This window comes from Porites lutea, chromosome 3 (assembly GCF_958299795.1).
Source record: "Porites lutea chromosome 3, jaPorLute2.1, whole genome shotgun sequence".
Classification (NCBI taxonomy): Eukaryota; Metazoa; Cnidaria; class Anthozoa; order Scleractinia; family Poritidae; genus Porites; species Porites lutea.
Genome location: NC_133203.1, coordinates 35,000,881 through 35,023,470, shown reverse-complemented (window position 1 = coordinate 35,023,470; position 22,590 = coordinate 35,000,881). Strand labels below are relative to the sequence as shown.

Here is a 22,590-nt window from a genome sequence, read left to right as displayed (position 1 = left end):
CAAACCCTTTACAGGCAAGATGCCTCTTCTTTTAACAAACAGGTTGACTTGTTAACGAAGTATCTGAAGGTGGTTGTAGAACCCATTCCTTATGTATTTTACTGGCGTCACAGAGGGTTTTGGCGTTGTAAATTACGTTTTCTTGCTCGGGATGGTGTTCATTTAAACAAACTCGGACATTATAAATATTTTCGCAGTTTGAGAGGCGCAGTTCTTAGATGTATACGATTTTTCTTAGGTCGTTAACAGCAGTAATTTTTTCCCATGTATTTGCCAGTTCCCTAATTTTGATATTTGTTGCTCTTTACCAAGCCGAATGTTATGCAGCCTTGCCCTTTGTTCACTTGTTGTTGGGAAGTAATTTCCTACCTATAAGCAGGCTTGCTACTTTGTTCATGCACGGTTTAAATACCGTGTTTATTTTTGCGGCTTTGGTTATGTTATTTTGTGCTTTCGCTTTACTATTTTGAGTGTACAACCACTTTTGACCGCCCCCTTTTTTGGGAGGTGTGTCCAATGCACTCGGTATTAGTGATTATGCACGTTTTTTCATGGAACTTGGCTTTTTTCTATACTGTTACTGCTGTCTTATTTATCGTATTTTGTCACTTATATTTTTCAATTTCTTTTGTGGCTACGTCGAGCCTGTTAGGCTATATATATCTTGAACTGCCTCTCCCAAGTGCTAAGTAATTTTACAGACAACAATGGCTCGCGGGGTATATTCGTATCCCCTGCAGTGCTGTTAATTGTCTCAGTCTTGTTTATTTTTGCCAGTTTCAGTAGTCTTTTTTGTAAAAAATGCGTCCGCGAAAACGACCAGCAACTCAAGCTACAGCGCCCACCGCCATTCCATCCGTTCGCACCAACAAGAGAGCCAGGCGGCCAAGACTGTGTCCTGAGGAGGCGCCCACTGTTCATGAGAACACTACAACTGAGCAGGCTAACGTGATTGCTTCAAACCCTTCAAGTTCATCCCCAGGTACAGTGTCCGTGGATGTCGACGCAATCACCGCTACCATTTCTGCCGTAATTACACAAGCAGTAAAGACGGCCTTCTCGCCTGAGAAATTGGCTTCGCTGCTCGACAACAACTCCCCAACGCCAGTAGTTGCGCAAGCGCCAACTGGACTTGTTGAACAGGCTGTGGATGACGACGTCCATGTCATCACCAATCCTCAGTCAGGTATTGGAGCAGTTGATCCTTTAGACCTAGTTAACACGGGTCCGCATGATCAAAGACCACAAGTTCAATTCACCAGTGTTTCTGTCCCTCTCACTTCGAGAGTGAGTTCCAAAATCAAAGCAAAAATTTGGGCGAATGAATATATTAATTTCGGATCGTTATTGTCTGATTCACCTCAGCAGGAGGGGAAATACTCATTATCTATGACACCGTCAGTCGCCGGTTCTTCGAGCCAGCCTCAACTGACGCTTGAACCCTGTCACGTTTCTAAGAAAATAGCCAACATTTCCCAGTGGGTCTCTGCGTTAATATTTTCGTTTCTGTTTACGCGGAAAGATTTAACAATTACACTCCTCAATTAATGAAATATTGCGAGGTGGTCCGGGATCTGGCTGCAAAGGGGGGAGATTGGCATTGGTATGATGAACAATTTCGTTACGTAAGACAATCGGCACCAGAGCAGTATCCATGGGATAGGATACATTGGGAGTTGTGGTTACGGGCGTCAAATACTTTTCGCAAACCGCAACCGCCCACCAACAAACCACGTTTTCGTTCTCAATTCTTTCCGAAAGGGACCTGCTGGGCCTTTCAAGCAGGTAAGCACTGTTCCGGATGCAAATTCGAACACGTGTGTTTTAAATGTGGTGGAAAACACCCGGGCGGCCAGTGCTCAGCTTCGGCGCCCAAAAGTGGATTCCCTTTCAGTTCAAAAGGCAAACGAGATAGTACATCGGGTTCTCCACAGCAAGCCAGTCAGGCCATTAAGAGTGGATCGGCTTGATTTTTTGCTGCATGGTTATGACAGAGTTTTAAAACAATTTCTTGTTGACGGTTTTCGTTTTGGTTTTCGTATTCACTTTGTTGGTGAGCGGTTTTCGTCTGAGTCTCCTAATCTTAAAAGCACTCTGGATCAGCCAGTGGTAACGCATGCTAAATTACGCAAGGAGTGTGATGCAGGGAGAATTGTTGGTCCTTTCACTTGTTTTATGGCCAAAACCGACGTGAAATCTGCTTTCCGTATAATTCCTATTCACCCTGCTGACTATTCCTTGCTTGGTTTGAAATGGGACAACATGTACTATTTTGATAGGTGTCTCGCGATGGGGCTTTCCAGTTCCTGTGCGATTTTTGAAGCATTTAGTACGGCACTTGAGTGGTTGTCCATCAATCATCTTGGTGCTTGCGCAGTATTACATATTTTAGACGATTTTTTGTTCATAGCCCAAAGCAAAGGACAATGTGAACACGACTTAGATAATTTTATTTTGATGTGTAATTATCTTGGCGTTCCCTTGGCCCCTGAAAAAACGGTGGGTCCCGCGACTGTTTTACAATTTGCTGGAATTACGCTTGATTCTGTACGCCAAGAGGCTCGCCTACCAGAAGACAAACTTCTCAAGTGTCGTGCGATGTTACAAAATTTCCAGGCCCGGCGCTCCGTCTGCCTAAAGGAACTCCAATCACTGATAGGTTTATTGAATTTTACATGCCTCGTGGTTGTTCCGGGTCGCGCTTTTCTGCGTCGCATGATAGATCTTACCAAAGGCGTCAACAAGCCTCATCATCACATTCGTCTTTCGCGAGGCGCTAAATTAGATATCATGCTTTGGCTCCGTTTTCTTGACGATTTTAACGGGCGATCGTTTTTCTTAAGTGACGTTTGGGAAACATCCCAGAGTCTTCAGCTTTATACTGATGCCGCAGGTTCGATAGGTTTTGGTGCGGTCTTTGATCGCCATTGGCTTCACGGAACTTGGCCGAACCACTGGAAATCTTATAACATCGCGCTTTTGGAGCTTTTTCCCATTGTCATTGCTCTTCACATTTGGGGGCACATAATGGCAGATAAACGTATCATATTTTTCACTGACAATGCCGCCGTTGTTGACATTATTAATAATCAGACGTCTAAACACCAGGGTATCATGGTGCTATTAGGGGATTTAGTGCTAAGCTGCCTTAAACATAACATAATATTTCAAGCTCGCCATATTCCTGGGTTAATCAATTCTAGTGCCGATTACATTTCACGTTCCCAGGTAACAAAGTTCAAGGAACTTTCACCAGAAGCCGACCAGCTCCCGACCCCTATCCCCGAGAACCTATTGCCGAAGAGTTGGGTGCTAACTTGAGAGGTCTACTAAATTCTACTCTCACAGCCAGCTCGCGGGTCGTTTTCCGCCAATTCTATGCTCACTTGTACGGTTCAACCAATCCTCCTTTACCTTTACCCCCTACTTGTATCCCTCTTTTTATTTCTTATCTCTCGTTTCGTAAATTGGCCTGTTCCACGATCAAATCATATCTTTCTGCCATTTCCTATGCACATAAGCTCAAAGGTTTTAATGACCCTACCAAATCTTTTCTAATTGACAAGCTGTTGACAGCTTTGAGCCGTCAACAGCCGTCGGACATTCGTCTGCCAATCTCAGGTAAATTAAGGCATGGGCCTCAATTTGCCTTAATTTGCTCTCTTCAAAAGTGAGGGGGTGGTCTATATCTAAGAGCTTTAGATGAAGAGACATAAAAACTTTGCCAGCTAACCACATTTTTAGTTTGTGTCAATTTTAAGCTTTAAAATTATGCAAATTAGGTCACGTGACCTCCATTGGTTGAAAAAACTTGTTCTTCAAACGGCAACACTTTTTCGTGTGTCTTCAATTATTTTACCGCTTGCATAATGTTAATGCCGTTTAATGTATCAATTCTGTGCTTGGCCTTTTTTAGATATTTAAAATCGAAGGCGTTAAGATGGGATACAATTGCTTTGGGGGACTGGGTCTAGTTGAAAAAGCCGTTTATTTTCTAAAACAGTAAAAAATTCAAAAAAGGCCAAGCACAGTCTTGTAGATGCTTGCATTAAACATTGTCCTAAACCAGTCCGGTTTAATAACTCACAACAAAAAGTGTTGCCATTTTTGTTTAAAGACTTTTTATTGTTTTCTGGCCGTGTGCAGTCACGTGACAACATTTGCATAATTGAACATGACCTAATTGACAGAAACCACACATGTATGTATCTGGCAAAGTCTCATCTTTCTACTGCTTACGTGCTCAGAGATAGACCACCCCCCATCACTTTTTTACTGAATTATTGAGGACCCATGCCTTAATTTACCTGAGATTACACGGCCCATATTGCACCAGCTGATTCGCTCTCTTACTTTTTCTAACTCTTCGGCATTTCAACGTTCTCTTTTTTCGGCGATGTTTCTTGTCGCGTTTTACGGTCTTTTTCGCATAGGTGAGCTGGCGTCCAAGAGCACACGATTTGCGCGTTCTGTCGTTCAGTACAGTAATCTAACATTCTTATTTCGTCAAGTCTAAGTACAGGGGGCAAAGATTACTATTACCGAGTATAAGCATAACGCTAGTCGGAGACCTTTTGACATTTTACTTGCAAAGGATGTCTCTTCCACTTTTTGCCCTGTTACAGCCCTATATCAGTTTTGTAATATCAGGGGAACTCGTCCAGGGCCACTTTTTTGTCACGCTGATCAGACCGCCATCTCTGTTCACCAATTCAATGTCGCACTTCAGCAGTGCTTATCTTACTGTGGTCTGGACAGTAGTCGGTACAAGACTCATAGCTTTCGCATTGGCGGCGCGTGCCATGCCGCTGTAAAAGGTTATTCTGACGCGCAAATTCGTGCTTTTGGTCGCTGGAAATCCGACGCATTTAAAGTTTATTTGAGGTCGGAAGTTCTTCACGCTAATTAATTGATTTGCCCACGTGTCGAAAGTAGGTCAGACAATTGGGCTGCTACTTGGTGGGCTTAGACAACCATTTTTAACTGACCTTTGAGTTGTTAGTTCCTAATCTTATTCATTCTGCTTTTAGGCCGGCTGAATGGGTCAGTCATTGGGCTGCTATTTGGCTGGCATTAGTTCTCGTTTCGTATGACTTAGTTCGTTCTGTTATTATGCCTTTTTGGTAGGTCAGTCATTGGGCTACTACTTGGTTGGCATTATTTCTCGTTTCCCTTGTCTTAATGTTAGGCGGTGTTTTAGTACTTTTGTTCTTATGCCGGTTGCGTAGGTCAGTCATTGGGCTGCTACTTGGTTGACAATTTTTAAGTCCAAATTTTCCTATCGATTATCATCTCTCTAATTTGTACGTTCAATTTCACGGTTCAGACAAGGGCTGCCGTTTCGTTGGCGTCACGTTTAGTATTGACAAATTTTTATTTTCTTCTTCTTCTTCATAGTTTTAAAAGTGTCCAACAATTTTTCGCTTTCCAGCTTTCACGCGAGCTTTGCTTCTTTTTGTGGGGCTTCAGCCACAGTTGTGTGGCTTGTGGCGGATTTTTGTCGCCCCATTTTTTATTCAGTAGGTTAATCGGTTTACATATATCGATGTGTTGTGATTCTGTTAGCTTTGATTTCATTAAACCTGCCACAACCGTGGCCAGATTTATCCAACACAGTTGTTTGTTTATAATTTAATTCTGTTCCTTGTCGGAAAGTACGTGACCGGAAATCCAAGCAGAGCTCGCGCAGAGTTGGGCCTTGTTTAGAACACATGCCTTGATATAAAACTAGACATTACGGCAGACATAATGTAATTTATGGCAAGGCATGATACTCACATGATAACTCGCTAGGTCAGGCTGTACCAGGTACCGCAAATCTAGCCAATTAGGTTATAGGGCGGTGTCAGGGTTAGGTAGGTATATCGAGATATTTTCCCAGTAATTCTTCCTTCTCTCCCTCGTCATCAACTCGGTCAGATCTCGAGCAAAATCTTTCCCTCCTCCTCCCCCTTCACCTGCCTGCAGGTTATTATTGTTCACGGTATTTCCTATTTCTTCTTTTTTCCTTTTCTTAAATATTTTGTTTTGTAGTTTGTGGCGGATTTTTGTCGCCCCATTTTTTATTCAGTAGGTTAATCGGTTTACATATATCGATGTGTTGTTAGCTTTGATTTCATTAAACCTGCCACAACCGTGGCCAGATTTATCCAACACAGTTGTTTGTTTATATTTTAATTCTGTTCTTTGTCGGAAAGTACGTGACCGGAAATGCAAGCATTTGCTCCTCGTCCTGAAATTCCAATTTTATTTGTGAGTTCACAATGGTCTTTAATAAGTCTATGTTCCTCGCAACTCTGCAACTCTAGGCATTGACAAAAACTAAATTGGTTTCTCGTTGGACCAGTTACTTATAATATAACCCAAAGAGTTCTAGTGTAAAAATAAACGTTCGCTTTTCAACGTCGTGCAATATGTCAAGATTGATCGTAACTGATCAGACTGAAAATTTGTAAAGCAAGGTATTCCCCAGCGTTCCATAATAGGCCTCCTTCTTTGGAATGTACAGTCTACTCTCTCTTAACGAACACCTCTATAAGACGGACACCTCTGTAAAACGGACACTCAGAGTTGGTCTCTGCCTTTCTTTACTTCCTTTATTTGACTCTCTATAAGACGGACATCTCTCTAAGACAGACACATACTGCAGGTCCCCAAGGTCTCCGTCTTAAAAAGAGTTGACTTTACTATTATAAAGGACGTCATTTTTTAAGTACTACGATTTCTCTTAGACTGTATGCAGATGGTAAACTGATGGTATACTTTCATGCTTAATTCCAATCCATCATCTTCAACAGAGCAAGTTTGCCATCCCCGTTTAATGTAATGAGTAATCAATTAGTCAGTATTAACCATATCCAGCTTCTCGAGAAACCATCGACGACTCTCTCACTTTCCAAAAAGATATTAAAGAAATCTGTCGGAAAGTGAACGTAAAAGTTTCAATCCTACGTCGCATTCTTAAATTCCTCCCCCTGGCGATCATAACCGAACTATATACCTTACATTATAGGAGATTAACGCTCCATGAAATGAGGGTATTGGAAATTAACGCGAATTTAGTAGAAAAAGGCTTCCCAATGAAAGAAATGAACGCGAAAGAGAGAATAACATTTCAAAATGAAGGAAATTAACGAAACGAAACTTGTTGAGACATCAGGAGCAATTAGTTAAACTTAAGTTCTTGGTTTTTTCCTTACACGTACGAAGGGGTTAAGCGAAGAAATCTGGCCACTTCAAGTTCTGCACATTTTCACTGTTACTGACGGAACCTTTCCCTGACAAGAAGTACTCCTCTTTCTCAGTTGTCAAGAATGCCAGAAGGTATTGAGAGACTGGGGTAAAAAAAAATGGCAGTTAAGGTCGCGGAAATTAACGCTACACTTAATTACATGTAACGGCGCGGAAATGAACGTTAACAGAAATTAAATGGACGTTTCCCGTGACGTCACATATTTTAAATTGCCTAATCACCCCAAGAAAGGGAATTCAGATTTCGGAATCTGGGAAATGTTTGCATGTGGAATCCGGAATCCCACGATCGATTGGAATCTGGAGTACAAGTTCTCAGACAAATCCAGTACCTGATATCCGGAATCCATAGCGTGGAATCTAGAAGCCAAGATTGTCTCGGGTTCCCTTACTTGGGTGAGGCGAATTGCCTGCTTGAAGACTTATGGCGGGAAACAGTCTCATTCGAAGATGGCACGTGACTTCAATAAGCAAATGAGGGCGCTTGGTTAGTTAAGAATTTGCTTAATGTCTCACCTTTTACTTTTAACTCAAATACAGCGAATGTGGTTTCTTCGTAGCAAATTGATTGGCAGCTGTAATTTCCTTTGTCCTCCACAGTGAAGTTATTAATAGTCAGGGTAAACTCTTTTTTGCACTTGCTGTTGGTATTCTTCTCTTGTATTTTATACTTTTTCCCGCTTTTTATTGGCGCTGAACTGTCGTTGAATCGCCACTGTAGCTCCAGGACATCCGCACAATAGTCCGGATCCACGTCAATCATGCATTTGAAGCTTTTGTTGGAAGACGTATCTGCGGTAACCTCGGAAGAAGAAACGTTTGGGTTTATGGGCCACGGACCTGTTTGGAATAATGAGCCAAATATAATAAGCATTGAATAACTCCCTTACAAATAACTCATTATGAAATAACTGAGATAGTACGCGCTTTCTGATTGGTTAAAAACCTATGGTTTATTGTGCCGGTAAAGTCATAGAAAACTTAAAGTTATTTTTTAAAAGCAATAGACCGCATTTTTTATGGTGTTAGGGGCGTGATAACCCATTTGGAATGTTGGGAGAACACTCGAAAGCTTGTAAATCACTTGCCCTCGGTTCGTGATTTACAGGCTTTTCTCGTGTTTTCCAAACATCCCGCGTGGGTTATCACGCCGGTAAACCCATCGAAAGAGTGGTCTGTTGCTTAATTTTATGATAGTGTTGATAGTATTGGATATATAGAAAGATGTATAATTAATAGTTATTTCGATTTCGTTTTGCATGTTATAATATTTCTAAAGTAAGTCATTCCTATTTTTTATATCTTAAGTTTTATTCTATAGAGGGCCACAGGGTCATCACTTTCACTACTGTCACGTGCTTCCCTCTTAAAATAGTCTATTGATTGATGGATTGATTGAATAAGGGACAGCTAAAACAATATTGCACAAAGTAGCATAAATTACAGTGGAACCGCACTCTACGGCGACCGGTGTATAACGGACAGTTGAACAGCTGCAGAACTTCACCAAAGAATTTTATTATGGTTAGCGCTCCCTTATGAAATTTGTTTGATATTGTTGTGGCAAATTTTTCCTGTTGTTTTTCGTTTTTATTTCCACTTACTCGTTATCGTGCATTCTTTTCTTTTTTTTCTCTCGCTCTGCTATTTTGCTAATTATGCTCCTTTCTTTTCATGCAATGTGTAATTTTAGTCGTCTATAGTTTGTTATCTCCCTCCTCCCGTGTTTGGATAGTTTATGTCTGTATTGTAACCTTTATTTTTTCCGCATTTTGTAGGAATTTACTTTGCTATTTGTCTTCGCATGTAGTAAAACATTTGCTGAGGTCTTCGTACGTGTTTTCCTAGAAGCGGCCTTTGCCTTTTCAAATATCTTCTTCGGGGGGGGGGGGGGGAAGAATGACTCCGCATATGAAAAAGGGTGTAAATTTCGGATTTTGGTCTCATTTACGTTGTTCTGGGCAAAACGTCATCATATTTAGCCGTGAAGGTCTCGTTTAGGGTTGCACGTGAAAAAATATAAAAATATAATATCGTCTGTGTTTCAACATGGTCTCTTTTAAGGGGTCAAAAAAAAGCTTGGGCCACGCCCAGATCGGTCTCCTTTAGGGGTTTAATTCAAAATTTCCGACGAGCATCCCCACCCCCTTCATATGCGGAGTCCCCCCCGGATCTTCTTCATATCTCTACCGCAGCATTTTGTGTATGGTTGAAGGCACTAAGAAATGACTTCATTGCTGCAGAATTGATCTAAAACAATATCCTCGAGATATATTTCCCCTTTAAGTATCAACTAAGACTACTTACATTCGTATATCAGCTCAGTAACCTTAGACAATTTACTTGACCAGCCATCAATACTGTTCTCTGCAGTGCACCAATATTCGCCGTATTGTTTTTCTTGCATGTGAGGATTCTTAAGAACTGAACTTAACTTGTCGTCTCCGATTAGTTCCTCGTAGATTTCAAAACCGTCAGATCCATTTTTGATTTTGTTACCATCTGGGTTGATCCAAACTACAGTAGGACGAGGCCATCCCTTGAAGGTACAGTTTAACTCAATTTTCTCGTTAAACCAAACTGGGGAACTGGGCTTGAAAACTCTCTGAACTGGACCTGAGGGAAATGGAATATATTCACTCTTGGTGCCTGCAGAGATGCCAACCTCTGGAAATCTAAAATCTGGACACTCTCCCTTTTGCATTACCCCTCTCCCCCGAATATCAACAACCCACCTCACCCACCCCCCCCCCCCCCCCCCTCCCCACTCCCCGGCCCCGAGCTCCTCATAAGCACAATTCGATCCAGTCCCTAAGTTATCACATGGGAATGGCTTAAGACATTATATTAAGTCTTACATGAAGTATAGATATAATTGTAATGGCGAAATTGAAATACGCACAGAAATACCCCAGAAACCGAATTATAAATCAGAGAAAATTTGAATTTTGGAAGAAAACGGGATAAATTCTAAATTAAAGTACAGAAAAGCTCATAACTCCATTTTATCCGGGAGATTTGGTGACCCGTACGCAAGACCGGGAGCCGGGAGAGTTGGCATGTATGTGCCTGACAGGCACTAGCCTGTTATAGGCTCCTAAACAGTGGGGAAAGCGAATCGAATAAAATTTGTTGGTGGCTGGGGAGAGACGGGACTCACTTTTTCGCCGCTTGCCCGCTCTCTCGTTGCTCACCAGCCCCCACACATTTTCGCGCATTATCATTTTCTATCTGCTCTTCCCTAAGTGTCCATGGTGTCAGTCATAAGACCGGTTATGCGACCAGGCAAGATGAGCAGAATCCTTTGTTCTGGTTAGCTGCTCTGAGAGATTGGGACTCAATCCGAAAAAGGATTTGCAAAACTATTCTCGTGAATAGTGGTCTTCCTTTTGCTAATTATGCGTGCGCGTGCAAGTCCGCTGTTCTTCTTAAAAGAACCGTTAATCAAATCCAGGGGCTCCTGTCAAATCCTTTTTCGGATTTCCCAAAAGTAACGGAAAGAAAGGGAATCCAAGAACAGATATCTCAGCGTTGAAATCCGATCGTTGAAATCGATTGCAAATCCAAAATCCGGATTTTAAAATCTAAATCCATATTTCCCAAGGGAACGCACCCTAAACCTATTGCTTTTCTCGGCCGTTCTCGTTGCCGTCGCCGTCGTCGTTGCTTAACACAACCAAATTGCTTCCTGAGAGATGTCCACCTATCAAAACGCAGCTTAGACAGCATCATACCCAAATATGGATATGACCCATACAAATAACCAATGACATCATACCCACATAACGATATGACGCACATAATTAATAAAAACTATGACATCATCCACCTAAAAATAACTAAAACCGGTTAAATTAGTCTAGAGCATGACGAACAGGTTAAAACCGGTCAAGGTACGTGAGTCTGTTATTTCTATCGCATTAAGAATACAAAAGATGGCAGATGATGAGATTTCTGTACTGTATTCATGAGATAAAGACAAAACTCTAGAGAAAGTTGTACTTACGTGCGAGGGTTATGTGAGTGCACGAACAATGTGGATTCTGCTGCTGCTGTAGCACCAGATCATACGCATTCTTGCTGCCATGAATCTCTCGTCTAACTTGTTCCCAGGTGAAGTCTTGTGTTGATCCTTTTCTAACTTGTTCCCGGGTCAAGTCTTGTGTTGATCCTTTATTCATGATCGAGCACCCTACAGTTGCGTTAGAGCTTGGATCCACTGTCTTCTGAGTGGAGTACTGACACTCACTTGAGCAGGAAGCTCGTAGTTCACAACTCTTGATGCTTGCAGGCGAGACGTCTGTATAAAAAAGCGATAAATTAAAACATTTCTTTGCAAAATATTAAAAACAGCAGCAGTACTTTCACATGGTACTATTTATATTATTTAGTATGTAGTTCTAACTTTTGACTCTGTGGATGAAATCCTATGGTGTTACCATTCAATTGAAAAAGCTCTTTAGCGACTTTCGCATGGTTCTATTTATTTTAGTATGCAGCTCTAACTTTTGAGACAGACCCTGCAGGGTATGGATGGTGTCGCCATGGTGTAACCATTCAAACAAAACCTCGTCAGCATTTCTTTTACATGGTACTATTTCGTTACTATTTGCTCAGACCATTCATTTAAATGGAATGCACTGAGGCTTTCTGTTAGCTCTTTTTGTTTAGGATTACTGATTAGGGCCAACTGAACTCCACTTATGCTGGCAGAACATTCCTGAATTAATTGTCAGGGCTCAATGAGGCGGTTAAAAATAGATGTTTAAAAGTGGTTTACTTGTGGACGAATCTTTTGAGGAGAATTCCTTGATGGAAGTATTTTTCCAACTGATCAACAAGGCAGATAGCTTTCTTGAAGTCTAACAGATTTTATCGCATTTTTTAAAACGGTTATTCACTGCATTGCTCCCTTACCAAACCATATGTATTTTGAAACTGATTTTAAAGTATTTAAAATGTATTTTCAGTATTTGAACACTATTTTCCTGTATTTTAATACTATTTGACAAAAAAATTTAAATTTTCGCCCCTGTTTGAAATATATCTTGAGTGTAGTTAAATTGTATTTCATGTAAAGGAAAACCTCTCTCATCAATTTACAATGTATTTTGTTTAATAAATATGATTAAAATAGAGTATTTAAAATGTATTTTGGGCATAGAACTACTAACACTGTTACAAACAGAGTTCAAATAGACTATTTGAAATATGTTTTAAGGGCTTTTATGCTGATTGTAATTAAGATACTTTTAAATAGGGTACTTTAACTCTGTTTTGAGTTGTATCTAAAATGTATTTTGAGACGCATCCACTCACAAAGTTATAAACATAGTTCAAATAGACTATTTGAAATATGTTTTAAGAGCCTAAATGCTGACCGTATTTTAAATCCTTTTAAATAGGGTACTTTAACACTGTTTTGAGTTGTATCTAAAATGTATTTTGAGACGCATCCACTGACAAAGTTACAAACAGAGTTGAAATAGACTATTTGAAATATGTTTTAAAACCTTAAGAACTGACCGCATTTTAAATACTTTTAAATAGGGTACTTAAACACTGTTTTGAGGTCTATTTGAATTGTATTTTGGGCACACAGCACTCTGACTATAAAAACAGATTATCCATAAACTATTTGAAGTCTGCTTAAAGTCATCAAATGCTTACCTTATTGTAAATACTTTAAAGTAGTGTACTTATAACTTATTATTACTAGGGTGCAATACTGTAATGTCTTTTGGGAGACTTATACTCAGAATATAAATAAAAGTAACAATTGCACAAAGTTAATTTTTAAGCCTTCATCGCGTCACGAACTCATAAATGACTCAAAACAAGCTGTCACATATTGTGGACCGGATTCTCCTCCCAACAAAGTTCGAAGCTGAGCGAAAAATTAAATCTAAATTAAATAAAAAAAGAGAAGAAAATTAGGAATAGGTTTTAGCTTTGACTGACAACACGTAACTGTGACAGTGTTCCGATAAAAGATCTATCCGTTCCTCACTGTTCATTACCTGCAAGCTCTCTGCGAAAATCTCCGCGTAGATTTTAGCCGTGATTCAATTAATGCAGTTACGGGACTTTCCATAAGTTTTTTAAAAGAAACTTCTTAAAATCGCATTTTAATTTCATATAGAAATTTTTTCACAAACAGCCGAAGCCGCGGGCCGAGAACCGGATGCACGCGGTCAACAGAGGTTTATCCAAAATAAGCCCTTGAAATTACATAATAAATAAATTATCCAAGCTAAGATCTCACCTCATATATATTACATCAAGAAACAAAGCTCAGATATGAATAAACTCCGACATATGGTTATCTTTCTCTCATAGATTATTCCGCACATGCATGGCATATTACTTCTAAGATGTCACGCGCGACTGAAATCACGACTTCGCGCCGCGGTGATGTGACAAATGCACGTGATAAACAAACCGTCCTTTGTCCTTTGCTCATTTCAAATTATTGTACCGGCGGTTGCTGTGATGGCGGGTGCGCTTGATTTTACTGTTTGTTACGATCTTACAAAAGTATACATTTCAACTCTGCGGATTGTCTGAACACGTAGATGTTGCATTTATCACGGATCAAAAGTGGGTATGATTCCTCAGCGACTGTTATGTACTTTGAAAGGATCTGGTTCAGTTTCTCTCCAAAGCACGCGGTCTTGTGCTGTCTTGTGTGTTAATCCAAGAGTCTTCTGTTATGTGAGTATTATACACAATATATGCATAACATGTTACTGAGACGCTTAAGTATACGCCATATGAGAAACAAATGAAGGGTAGTAAACATTTATATACTCCCGCCTGTACGGCAATTTTAGTTTTTACAGGGTTCCATGCTCAGCTCGCTGTTCTCAGTCACTTGATGTCACGTCACCGACCTCTTTCATGCTCGTGTAAATTTGATGGTGTTATTCTTATGTTGTTCTTTATCAGCCAATAATTAAACGTTCAGGCGTAGCCTGCAAGCTTCTGATAATAATTGAGTAAAGCCGTGAATATAATAAAAAAATGTAAGTTACATGTATGTAGATTATTATTTACCGGTAACGTAACGCAATACTCTTTTGAAGCGGAAGATTGATAGCCTGTGTACCGACCCCCTTCCCCTCCGATTTTTATTGAGGGGAGGGGGTTTGTACACAGGCTAAAGATTGATTTCAACATTTCTGAAAAATTCCATAAGAATTTCCCGAGAATTCGTAGGGAAATCAACGTAAAGTAATCGGCTAAGAGATAATTCCGGTGAAATGCTAGCGTAGGACTGTGTGGAGAAATTTCGCAGAAGTAAATCTTGCTTTTTCAGAGTAATTTTCGACGGTTTTGTATTCATTTTATTTCATGAATTTAAATGGTATTTTCATCCTGTTTTTGTACTGTTTTTATGCTCTTTCGACCGATTTTTGGACTGTTTTCAGACAACTCTAAGGCTATTTTCTTACAATTTTATACTGTTTTTGCATTTTTGCATCCTATTTTTGATGCATTTTCACAATATACGCGTGCTATTGCTTTTCTTCCTCTGTGGTATTTTAATACTATTTTCAAAGTATTTTTATTGTTTTTGCAAATACGATTATTTTACTAAATTTCGAAACCCATTAAAAAGCTATTAAAATATATTTTGAAGCATAACATTTTAATAGCGTTTTAAACAGGTTAAAACACCTTTAAAATCAGTCGAAAAATATATTAAAAATATATTTTTGGACCTATTTTAAACCTGTTTTTTTCAAAATACGTTTAAAATTGCCATTAAAAATAGTTTTAAAATAGTATAGCAAATTAAAATATGTTTCTGAAACTGTTTTTATCCTGTTTTTATTCCGATTTATAAGATATTTAAAAACTATTTTAGACCTGTTTTGAGCCTTGCAAAAGCCCTGGAATTTTTTATATATTTTAAATGAATTTAAAAATACATTAAAAATTCTTTTTTAATAGCGTTTTAAACAGGTTAAAAAACCTTTAAAAGCAGTCGAAAAATACATTAAAAATACACTTTTCACCCTGTTTAAAACCTATTTCACAAAACAGGTTAAAAACAGTTTTCAAAAATAGCTTAAAAATACATTCAAAACAGTGTTGGATTTGGTAAGGGGTAGATCCTCATAAACAATTACCGTATTTATTCGATTAACTGCCCCGTACGCTTATTAAATTTTTTGGACCTTGAGAGTGCGCGCTTATTCGAGGCTGGGCGCTTATTAAATTTTACCATATTTTCAGCGATTGTAGCATGTTTATTTTGAAACAAAACGCGAAGATGTACATAAACAAACAAGGTTTCTTTAAAATACGCTGAAGAAAACTCCGACTTCGGAAAGTCTCTTATTAGTACTAATTCAATTGGAATTTCAATCTCATTGTTACTTAAGTCAATAAGTGAATTCTCTGGCGCTGCCTCCTAGCTCGATGTCCGAAATCGTAACATTTGTAAGAAGCAGGTACAGAAGGAGGGGGGTTGAATAGGGTTGGGGGTGGGCTCTTATTCGGGGTGGGCGCAAATTCGAGGTTGGGCGCTTGTTCGAATAAAAACGGTATGTAGACAAAACCACAGCATCAAACCACTGAGTGAGGGCTGCTGGCCGGATGTTGGCGGGGTGAGCTGGATCAGTGAACACTTCCCAAGTAGAAAAACTGCAATAAAAAGATCCTCACAGCAAGAAGGGTTATAGAAGATATATAAAGAAAATTCAAATGGTAAAGTGTATTTGCCCGATAGTTCGGTCTCCAACACAAAGCCTCAACGGGAGCTAAAAAGAAATATAATTTTTTGTTGTTGTTGGTTTTTTAAGTTCGTGCTTGTTTCATCAAGCAGGTCAGGGCAGGAGCCGATTAGCGGTCAAGGTTGTCAAGATTTTATCCATGCTTTCCTGTTTTAATCTTTGATTTTCTCGTACGTAATTCATGCTTACATTGCCAATCAGTACTGTGCATTTTTGAGCAATCTTGTTACTTTGGCCTTGCAAAATGTTTGACTTACACTTTGCTGACCTTGGCTATTTAAGTTCTTTTTAAGTCTTTGTTTGAGTTTGCCGTCAAACCAGTGTTTTTAGTTTTTGATTGGTTTGTAGCTTTTTGCCGATACCAACCGCGTGCAGGTTTAGTGAAACCTAGTTAGGGATACTCAACGACTGTTTCCTATAAAACATCTGTTTCGGGAGAAGCGAATATTGCCTAGAATATCTATCATTTGAGGAGATGGGAGGCTAGGGTACCTCGTGCGTGCGGTTACTATAGTCTGGCGATTTATTAGCAACACTATATTATAATTTTGACTGTGGAGTTACTTTTTGGGGATAACATCTTTGCAAGGTTTCTCTGCACGGAAACCTTTTATGCCGATCTTAAAAAAATCCTCAAAAATCGCTTAAATTTGAGCTTGGAAAAATTTAATATATGTTAATTACCACTCGTTATGCGCATGGAATGAAAAATACCCATGGCTGTGCATGTTTTCGCGTCCTAATACGAGCTCCCCGGTGAGAGGCTATAACAATCGTTGTTGATACTGTCCATCACGTGCATATCAGGGGCACCCAACGTTAATTTTTCAAAAATATCTGTTCGGAAGACGATTTGAGATCTAGAATTTTCGGAACATTTGTAGTAAAATTTCTTGCTTGCCTGCTTCTCCTAGGATTTTCGAACATCTAAAAGATGGTATAATTGCCCATTTTTAACGGATTTGTACCGTAAAAAGGTCACCTAGAATGGTAAGTTTTGATCGCTATAATTTCTGACCACTAGACTTTCAACTAGAAAATCCGAACAGATGAAAAATTTTTCGGAATAAAATATGCCTATATCTACCGTTTAAATACTAAAATACGTTTAACAATGGTTTTGAGCTATATTGTCGTTGGGTGCCCCTGACTGACATGGCCACATGAGAACTTCCTCGTACGTAAATACTTTTCTCCGGTACATGATCCAATTTACGTACAAATGAAATAGAGGCAATCATGAAATGCCACCCGTAACAAGAAACGTCTGATTCAAGATGAGAATCTTTCAAAATAGAAAATGAGCAGATAAAACAGCTCAAAACAACTCTTATGGACAAAAAATTGCGTGACAATTTTTTTATGAGTAGAAATAATGATCAGTAAACGACAAGTAAAGGGGAACCTTTGTCACGTGGTACAAATTCGCTTTTGCCGTTTGAGGTAAACGTGATGCTTACCTCGTTATTTACGTGCGTACCCACAGAAAAACTACACGACAGTGGAAACCACCTTTAGGCCTTCTATATTTGAGTGGTATTTAATTATGTTATCAGTTTAGTTATCACATATTCATTTCTTGTTATCTCAATATGAAGTAATGTAAGTCGCAATTCAGACTGATTCTCGCATGTTCTCTCTTATCATCTTCCTGGCGTAGAATGACCTTCAATGATACCTGCTAACCCCGCTAGTACAGACGTTTTTCCGACTAGCTTTTTTCCCTGCCAGCAGAGGTTTTTTTCTTGCTAGTAGAGGTTTTTTCCTGCAAGAATTTTTCCATGTGCACCGTCGTTTACTGATATTCCCCAGTTGTCTTTGTACATGCTAAAACTGCATACCGTATTTCCTCGAATAATAGCCGTCCCTCGATTAATCGCCTCCCTGGAATAATCGCCCCCCTTTGACGGAAACATTTAAAATAATCGCCTCCCTGGAATAATCGCCTCCTCCCCGCTCCTCTTGTCATCTTCTCTTTTTTATCTTCTCCTTGTAAAGTTTTATCGTCTAAGGAACTTATCAAAGATAGGAAAATATCTCACACAGGGGTCTTGCGAAATGGCTGTGCATGTCGCACACGTGGGCCTATTTGATCCAGAAGGATCTATAAAAGCATATGTTGCAAAACTCTACATAGCTGGAATAACGTATTGTCTGATATCTTTTATGCAATCACTTCGATCAACAGTAAAACTTCCTACAATTTATAACGCAAATAACCTCTTTATTCCAAATGAATAGTGGAATATGAAAAAAAAATTTAAACTCCCAAGAAAATTTTATTGACGTCACCATGCAAACGTTTTGTCAAAGAAGTCAGTTCCATATTGGTAACATCATAGGATTTGGTCCACAGATTTTAAATTAAAGTGACAGAATCGTCCCCCGATAACTTGTCTGGGCGCGAACAAAAATTCACACAGCCAAGACCAAAATCCAAACATCGTTCCTTACAGACAAAACTGATGTAGTGTATCTTAAAATCTTGTTCTTTGTTGACCTTTTTCAAAAAATGTATTTGTTCCCCTCTTCAGTGGGCAAAATAAAGTATCATAAATGTCTTGACCTTAAGAATCTCAGGAATCTCTATGGGTAGTTGCGGACGTCAGCTTCGTCGCGCGTTTCGCAACAAATCGTCAGGTTAGCAACTTTGATTTCGTCTGAAAGACCCGGCAAACAGAGTTTCAACAATTCTTTTTTAATTCATTAACTTTTATAGTTTTTTTTTTTAAAGTAAAAGCCTGTGACATGGACATCTGTTAACAACAACAATTATATTACTCTGGAAAATGCACTTAAAAATTTTTACCAGATTTATGGACTCTTTGCAACTTTTTCCAGGCCCTAAGGCTAAAACAGAGTGGCCTTTTCATGGGCAAAAAGCAAGGAAATAGGGTGAGGAATTTGTTGTTTCAACTCCATGAAACTAAAATTATACTGGAGAATACAGAGCAAACCACAAAATGATAAGAAGTATGAGTTTTAGCACATACTTCTTAACTTACTTCTCGGCTCCGGTATATCATGACGCATATTAAAATATGTTAATACAGAGCTGATTTCTCCTGGTTAAGACTTATATGACCTACCTTGGATAACAAGGCTTGACAGAAAAAAGAACAGCATGAATTTCATGGAGCAAAACTGAAAATGTCTTCCCAGGAAGGCCTGTCTCTTCATGTTTGAGAAACAATAACTTGTTTGTTGGGACTGTCGATAGTTTCCCAGTTGGAATTCCTGTAAAACTAAAAGCGTAGGATGCTGAGCTGCGACAAAACCAAACAGTTTATTGTCCCTTTATTTATAATAAAATGTCGCGTACCCTGATTGGCTGCACATTAGGGATTGATAAACCCCCGCCGAGATAAACCCACCCTCTGGTCGTTTTTTTTTTTTGCTGCTCACATATCTCTTTGAGCCGTGCCCACGATCTGAACGCCAGGAAACGGCATTGTTGATCTTACACCTACGTCATACTTTTCCCGCAAAAAACTTTGTCGGCTGTTACTTTGCGACGAATCCTTATGGAACTTCACAATTTCACTAAGTTCGGCATGAAAAATTGGTCTATGGTCAATTTTGCGTGACATCTGCGCCTTATGGGAGTTTAAAACACGGAGCTAAAGCTGTAGTCTCTCAATCGTTGGCTTTGAAATTAAAGTTTGTTTTGAAAATTAAAAAGTGATGCGTGGGAAATTTAACGGGTTCTTTATCGTAAAACAAATACAGAAGCCTTGACTGTGCTCTGTTCTATTGGAAAATTTTTTTGGAAGCGCCTAGAGCACGCAAGAAGTAAGGAGAAACACTCGACTACGTCTCGCGTTTCCCCCTACACAGCTGCCTACACTTCTTGCTATCCTGGGTACACTTACGGCAACAGGACATAGCACAGTCAAGAGTTCCTTATTTGTTAAATAACATCCTCTAAAGTTATCTCTGTATCTGAAGAACTTCCATGTGCTCACTCAGACACCCCGATAAGAGAAATTAAGTATTACCAACCACGTAACTATGCAATGGTCAAGGGCACCCAACGAGAATAAAGTTCAAAACCACTTAAACATAGCATTGTTAAATGTATGTTAATATTTAAAGGTAGATATAGGCATATTTTCATCGACTAAAAATTTTTTACCTGTTCGTATTTCCTAGCTGAAATTCGAGTGATCCGAAAATTATAGGAATCAAAACTTACCTTGTCGAAAATTTCAGCCAGAAAAAAGGCTCCCGAAAATTCTAGGTGAGCTTTTTAGGGTAAAAAATCCGTTAAAAATGGGCAGTTATACCATTTTTTCAGATGTTCGAAAAGAGGCAGGCAAGCAAGAAATTCTAGCCTGAAAAAACATCCGTTTCTCCTCGCTCTTCGCCGCTGGGGAAGTTTCGCGCGAAACGCCCCCAGCGGCGAAGAGCGAGAGGAAACGGATGTTTTGGCAGGCTACAAATGTTCCGAAAATTCTAGATCTCAAATCGTCTTCCGAACAAATATTTTTCGAAAATTGACGTTGGGTGCCCCTGAATGGTGGCGCTTCAAGAAAAGTTGAAAAACGTGAAAGCGGAAATTTGTATAACTTGGTCCTGTTTGTCTGGTTTAGTTGTTTATCGTGATACTAATGCTTACAAAACGTTCTGTAACAACTTACTTTTTCCAGTCAGTATTTCTTGGTTTTGTTTTGTAATTTGTTTAAATGGCTGGAATGTTCTTGGCAAAGACAAATAAAACAACCAAGTGGAGGAATGACGAACACATTTGCTACATTCTTATCATTCAATTTACAAAACGGATTAAGTAAGTAGCGTTAGCAAGACTTACCGCCCACTTAGAGAAAGAAGGAATAAACGCCAATTACCACCTTCTGATTCTTCTTTTAAAGCCGCAAAACAGGAAAACCGTTCTCAAGGAGGAAGCGATGTGGAAATAAACACAAGGGCATTAACTTCTCACTCTAAGCCTAACGGATCGAGGATGAAATACTACGCATATAATCTGACTATTCCTAACTACCGTATTTCCTCGAATAGTAGCCGGGGGCAAGAGCCATAATGGCTCTTGCGGGGGGCGATTATTTCTGTTTTCGCACATAAAGGGGGTGATTAGTCGAGGGAAGCGATTATTTGAGGGAGGCGATTATTTCAAATATTGCTTACTGGAAGTCGTGCCCTAAATATTTTGTTTATAACGCCATTAAATCAAAAAATAATCATATCAAGTAAACTAAACATGGGTTTTTTAAGTGTTCCAAATTTAGTTCCTTGATTAATTTCCATGGCTTGAATCTTCACTCATCAGTTTCAGTACTGGATCAGATTCCAGTAACACTTGACAGGGAGGGCATAAAAGGAAGAGAGATGACGAGAGGAGCGGGGGCGGTGAGGCGATTACCGGAGGGAGGCGATAAATCGAGGGACGGAAATACGGTATGTAATTGACATATATCTTGCAGTTATTTTTGCAGGATGAAACTAAGCATTCAATGAGCATAATAGACATCATCTTCTATTTTGGTGTAACAACCGACTTACTGATTCGAGTAAAACCGGAATTTAAGACACTCGGGGGCGATTTTATCCCCCTCTAAATCTCGCACGCGTGCCTATTCGAACTTAAACCTGTTCCGGTTTTTGTAACAGCGGTTTGCCGCGAACCTGGTAGGTACGTGGTGTAAGCATCATATAGTGGTTCCCCGTTAGTTACTAGAAGCAGTGTACATAATCCTACATGATCCTACACAGCCCTACATAGCCCTTCATAGCCATACACAGCCCTACAAAGCCATACATAGCCCTACATAGCCCTACATAGGCATACACAGCCCTATACATAGCCCTACATAGCCATACATAGCCATACACAGCCCTACGTAGCCCTACATAGCCCTGCATAGGCATACATAGCCCTACATAGCCCTACATAGCCATACACAGCCATACATAGCCCTACATAGCCATACATAGCCATACACAGCCCTACATAGCCCTAGATAGCCCTTCATAGGCATACATAGCCATACATAGCCATACACAGCCCTACATAGCCCTAAATAGGCATACATAGCCCTACATAGCCACACATAGCCCTTCATAGCTATACACAGCCCTACATAGCCCTACATAGCCATACATAGCCCTACATAGCCCTTCATAGCCATACATAGCCATACATAGCCCTACATAGCCCTTCATAGCCATACACAGCCCTACAAAGCCATACATAGCCCTACATAGCCCTACATAGGCATACACAGCCCTATACATAGCCCTACATAGCCATACATAGCCATACACAGTCCTACGTAGCCCTACATAGCCCTGCATAGGCATACACAGCCCTATACATAGCCCTACATAGCCATACATAGCCATACACAACCTTACGTAGCCCTACATAGCCCTGCATAGGCATACATAGCCCTACACAGCCCTACATAGCCATAGATAGCCATACATAGCCCTACATAGCCATAAATAGCCATACACAGCCCTACATAGCCATACATAGCCATACATAGGCCTACATAGCCCTACATAGCCCTACATAGCCATATATAGCCATAGGGCTATATGGAGGGCTATGTGAGTGAGTGAATGTGACTGAAAACTT

General features: G+C 39.7%; 1 protein-coding gene and 1 pseudogene across 1 annotated transcript; one reads left to right on the top strand and one right to left on the bottom strand.

Annotated features, from left to right (window-relative positions):
• The first annotated feature begins 801 nt into the window (after positions 1–801).
• Positions 802–1,970, top strand: LOC140932203 (uncharacterized; annotated as a pseudogene).
• A 5,242-nt stretch (positions 1,971–7,212) lies between these two features.
• LOC140932202 (uncharacterized) lies at positions 7,213–19,277 on the bottom strand. The gene is made up of 5 exons (XM_073381841.1): positions 19,082–19,277; positions 11,258–11,551; positions 9,559–9,867; positions 7,768–8,091; positions 7,213–7,334 (listed from the first exon to the last, which is right to left on the bottom strand). Exons 1-5 carry the CDS (start codon positions 19,170–19,172, stop codon positions 7,213–7,215), a joined length of 1,140 nt encoding a protein of 379 aa, XP_073237942.1. The 5' UTR covers positions 19,173–19,277.
• Positions 19,278–22,590: the final 3,313 nt, after the last annotated feature.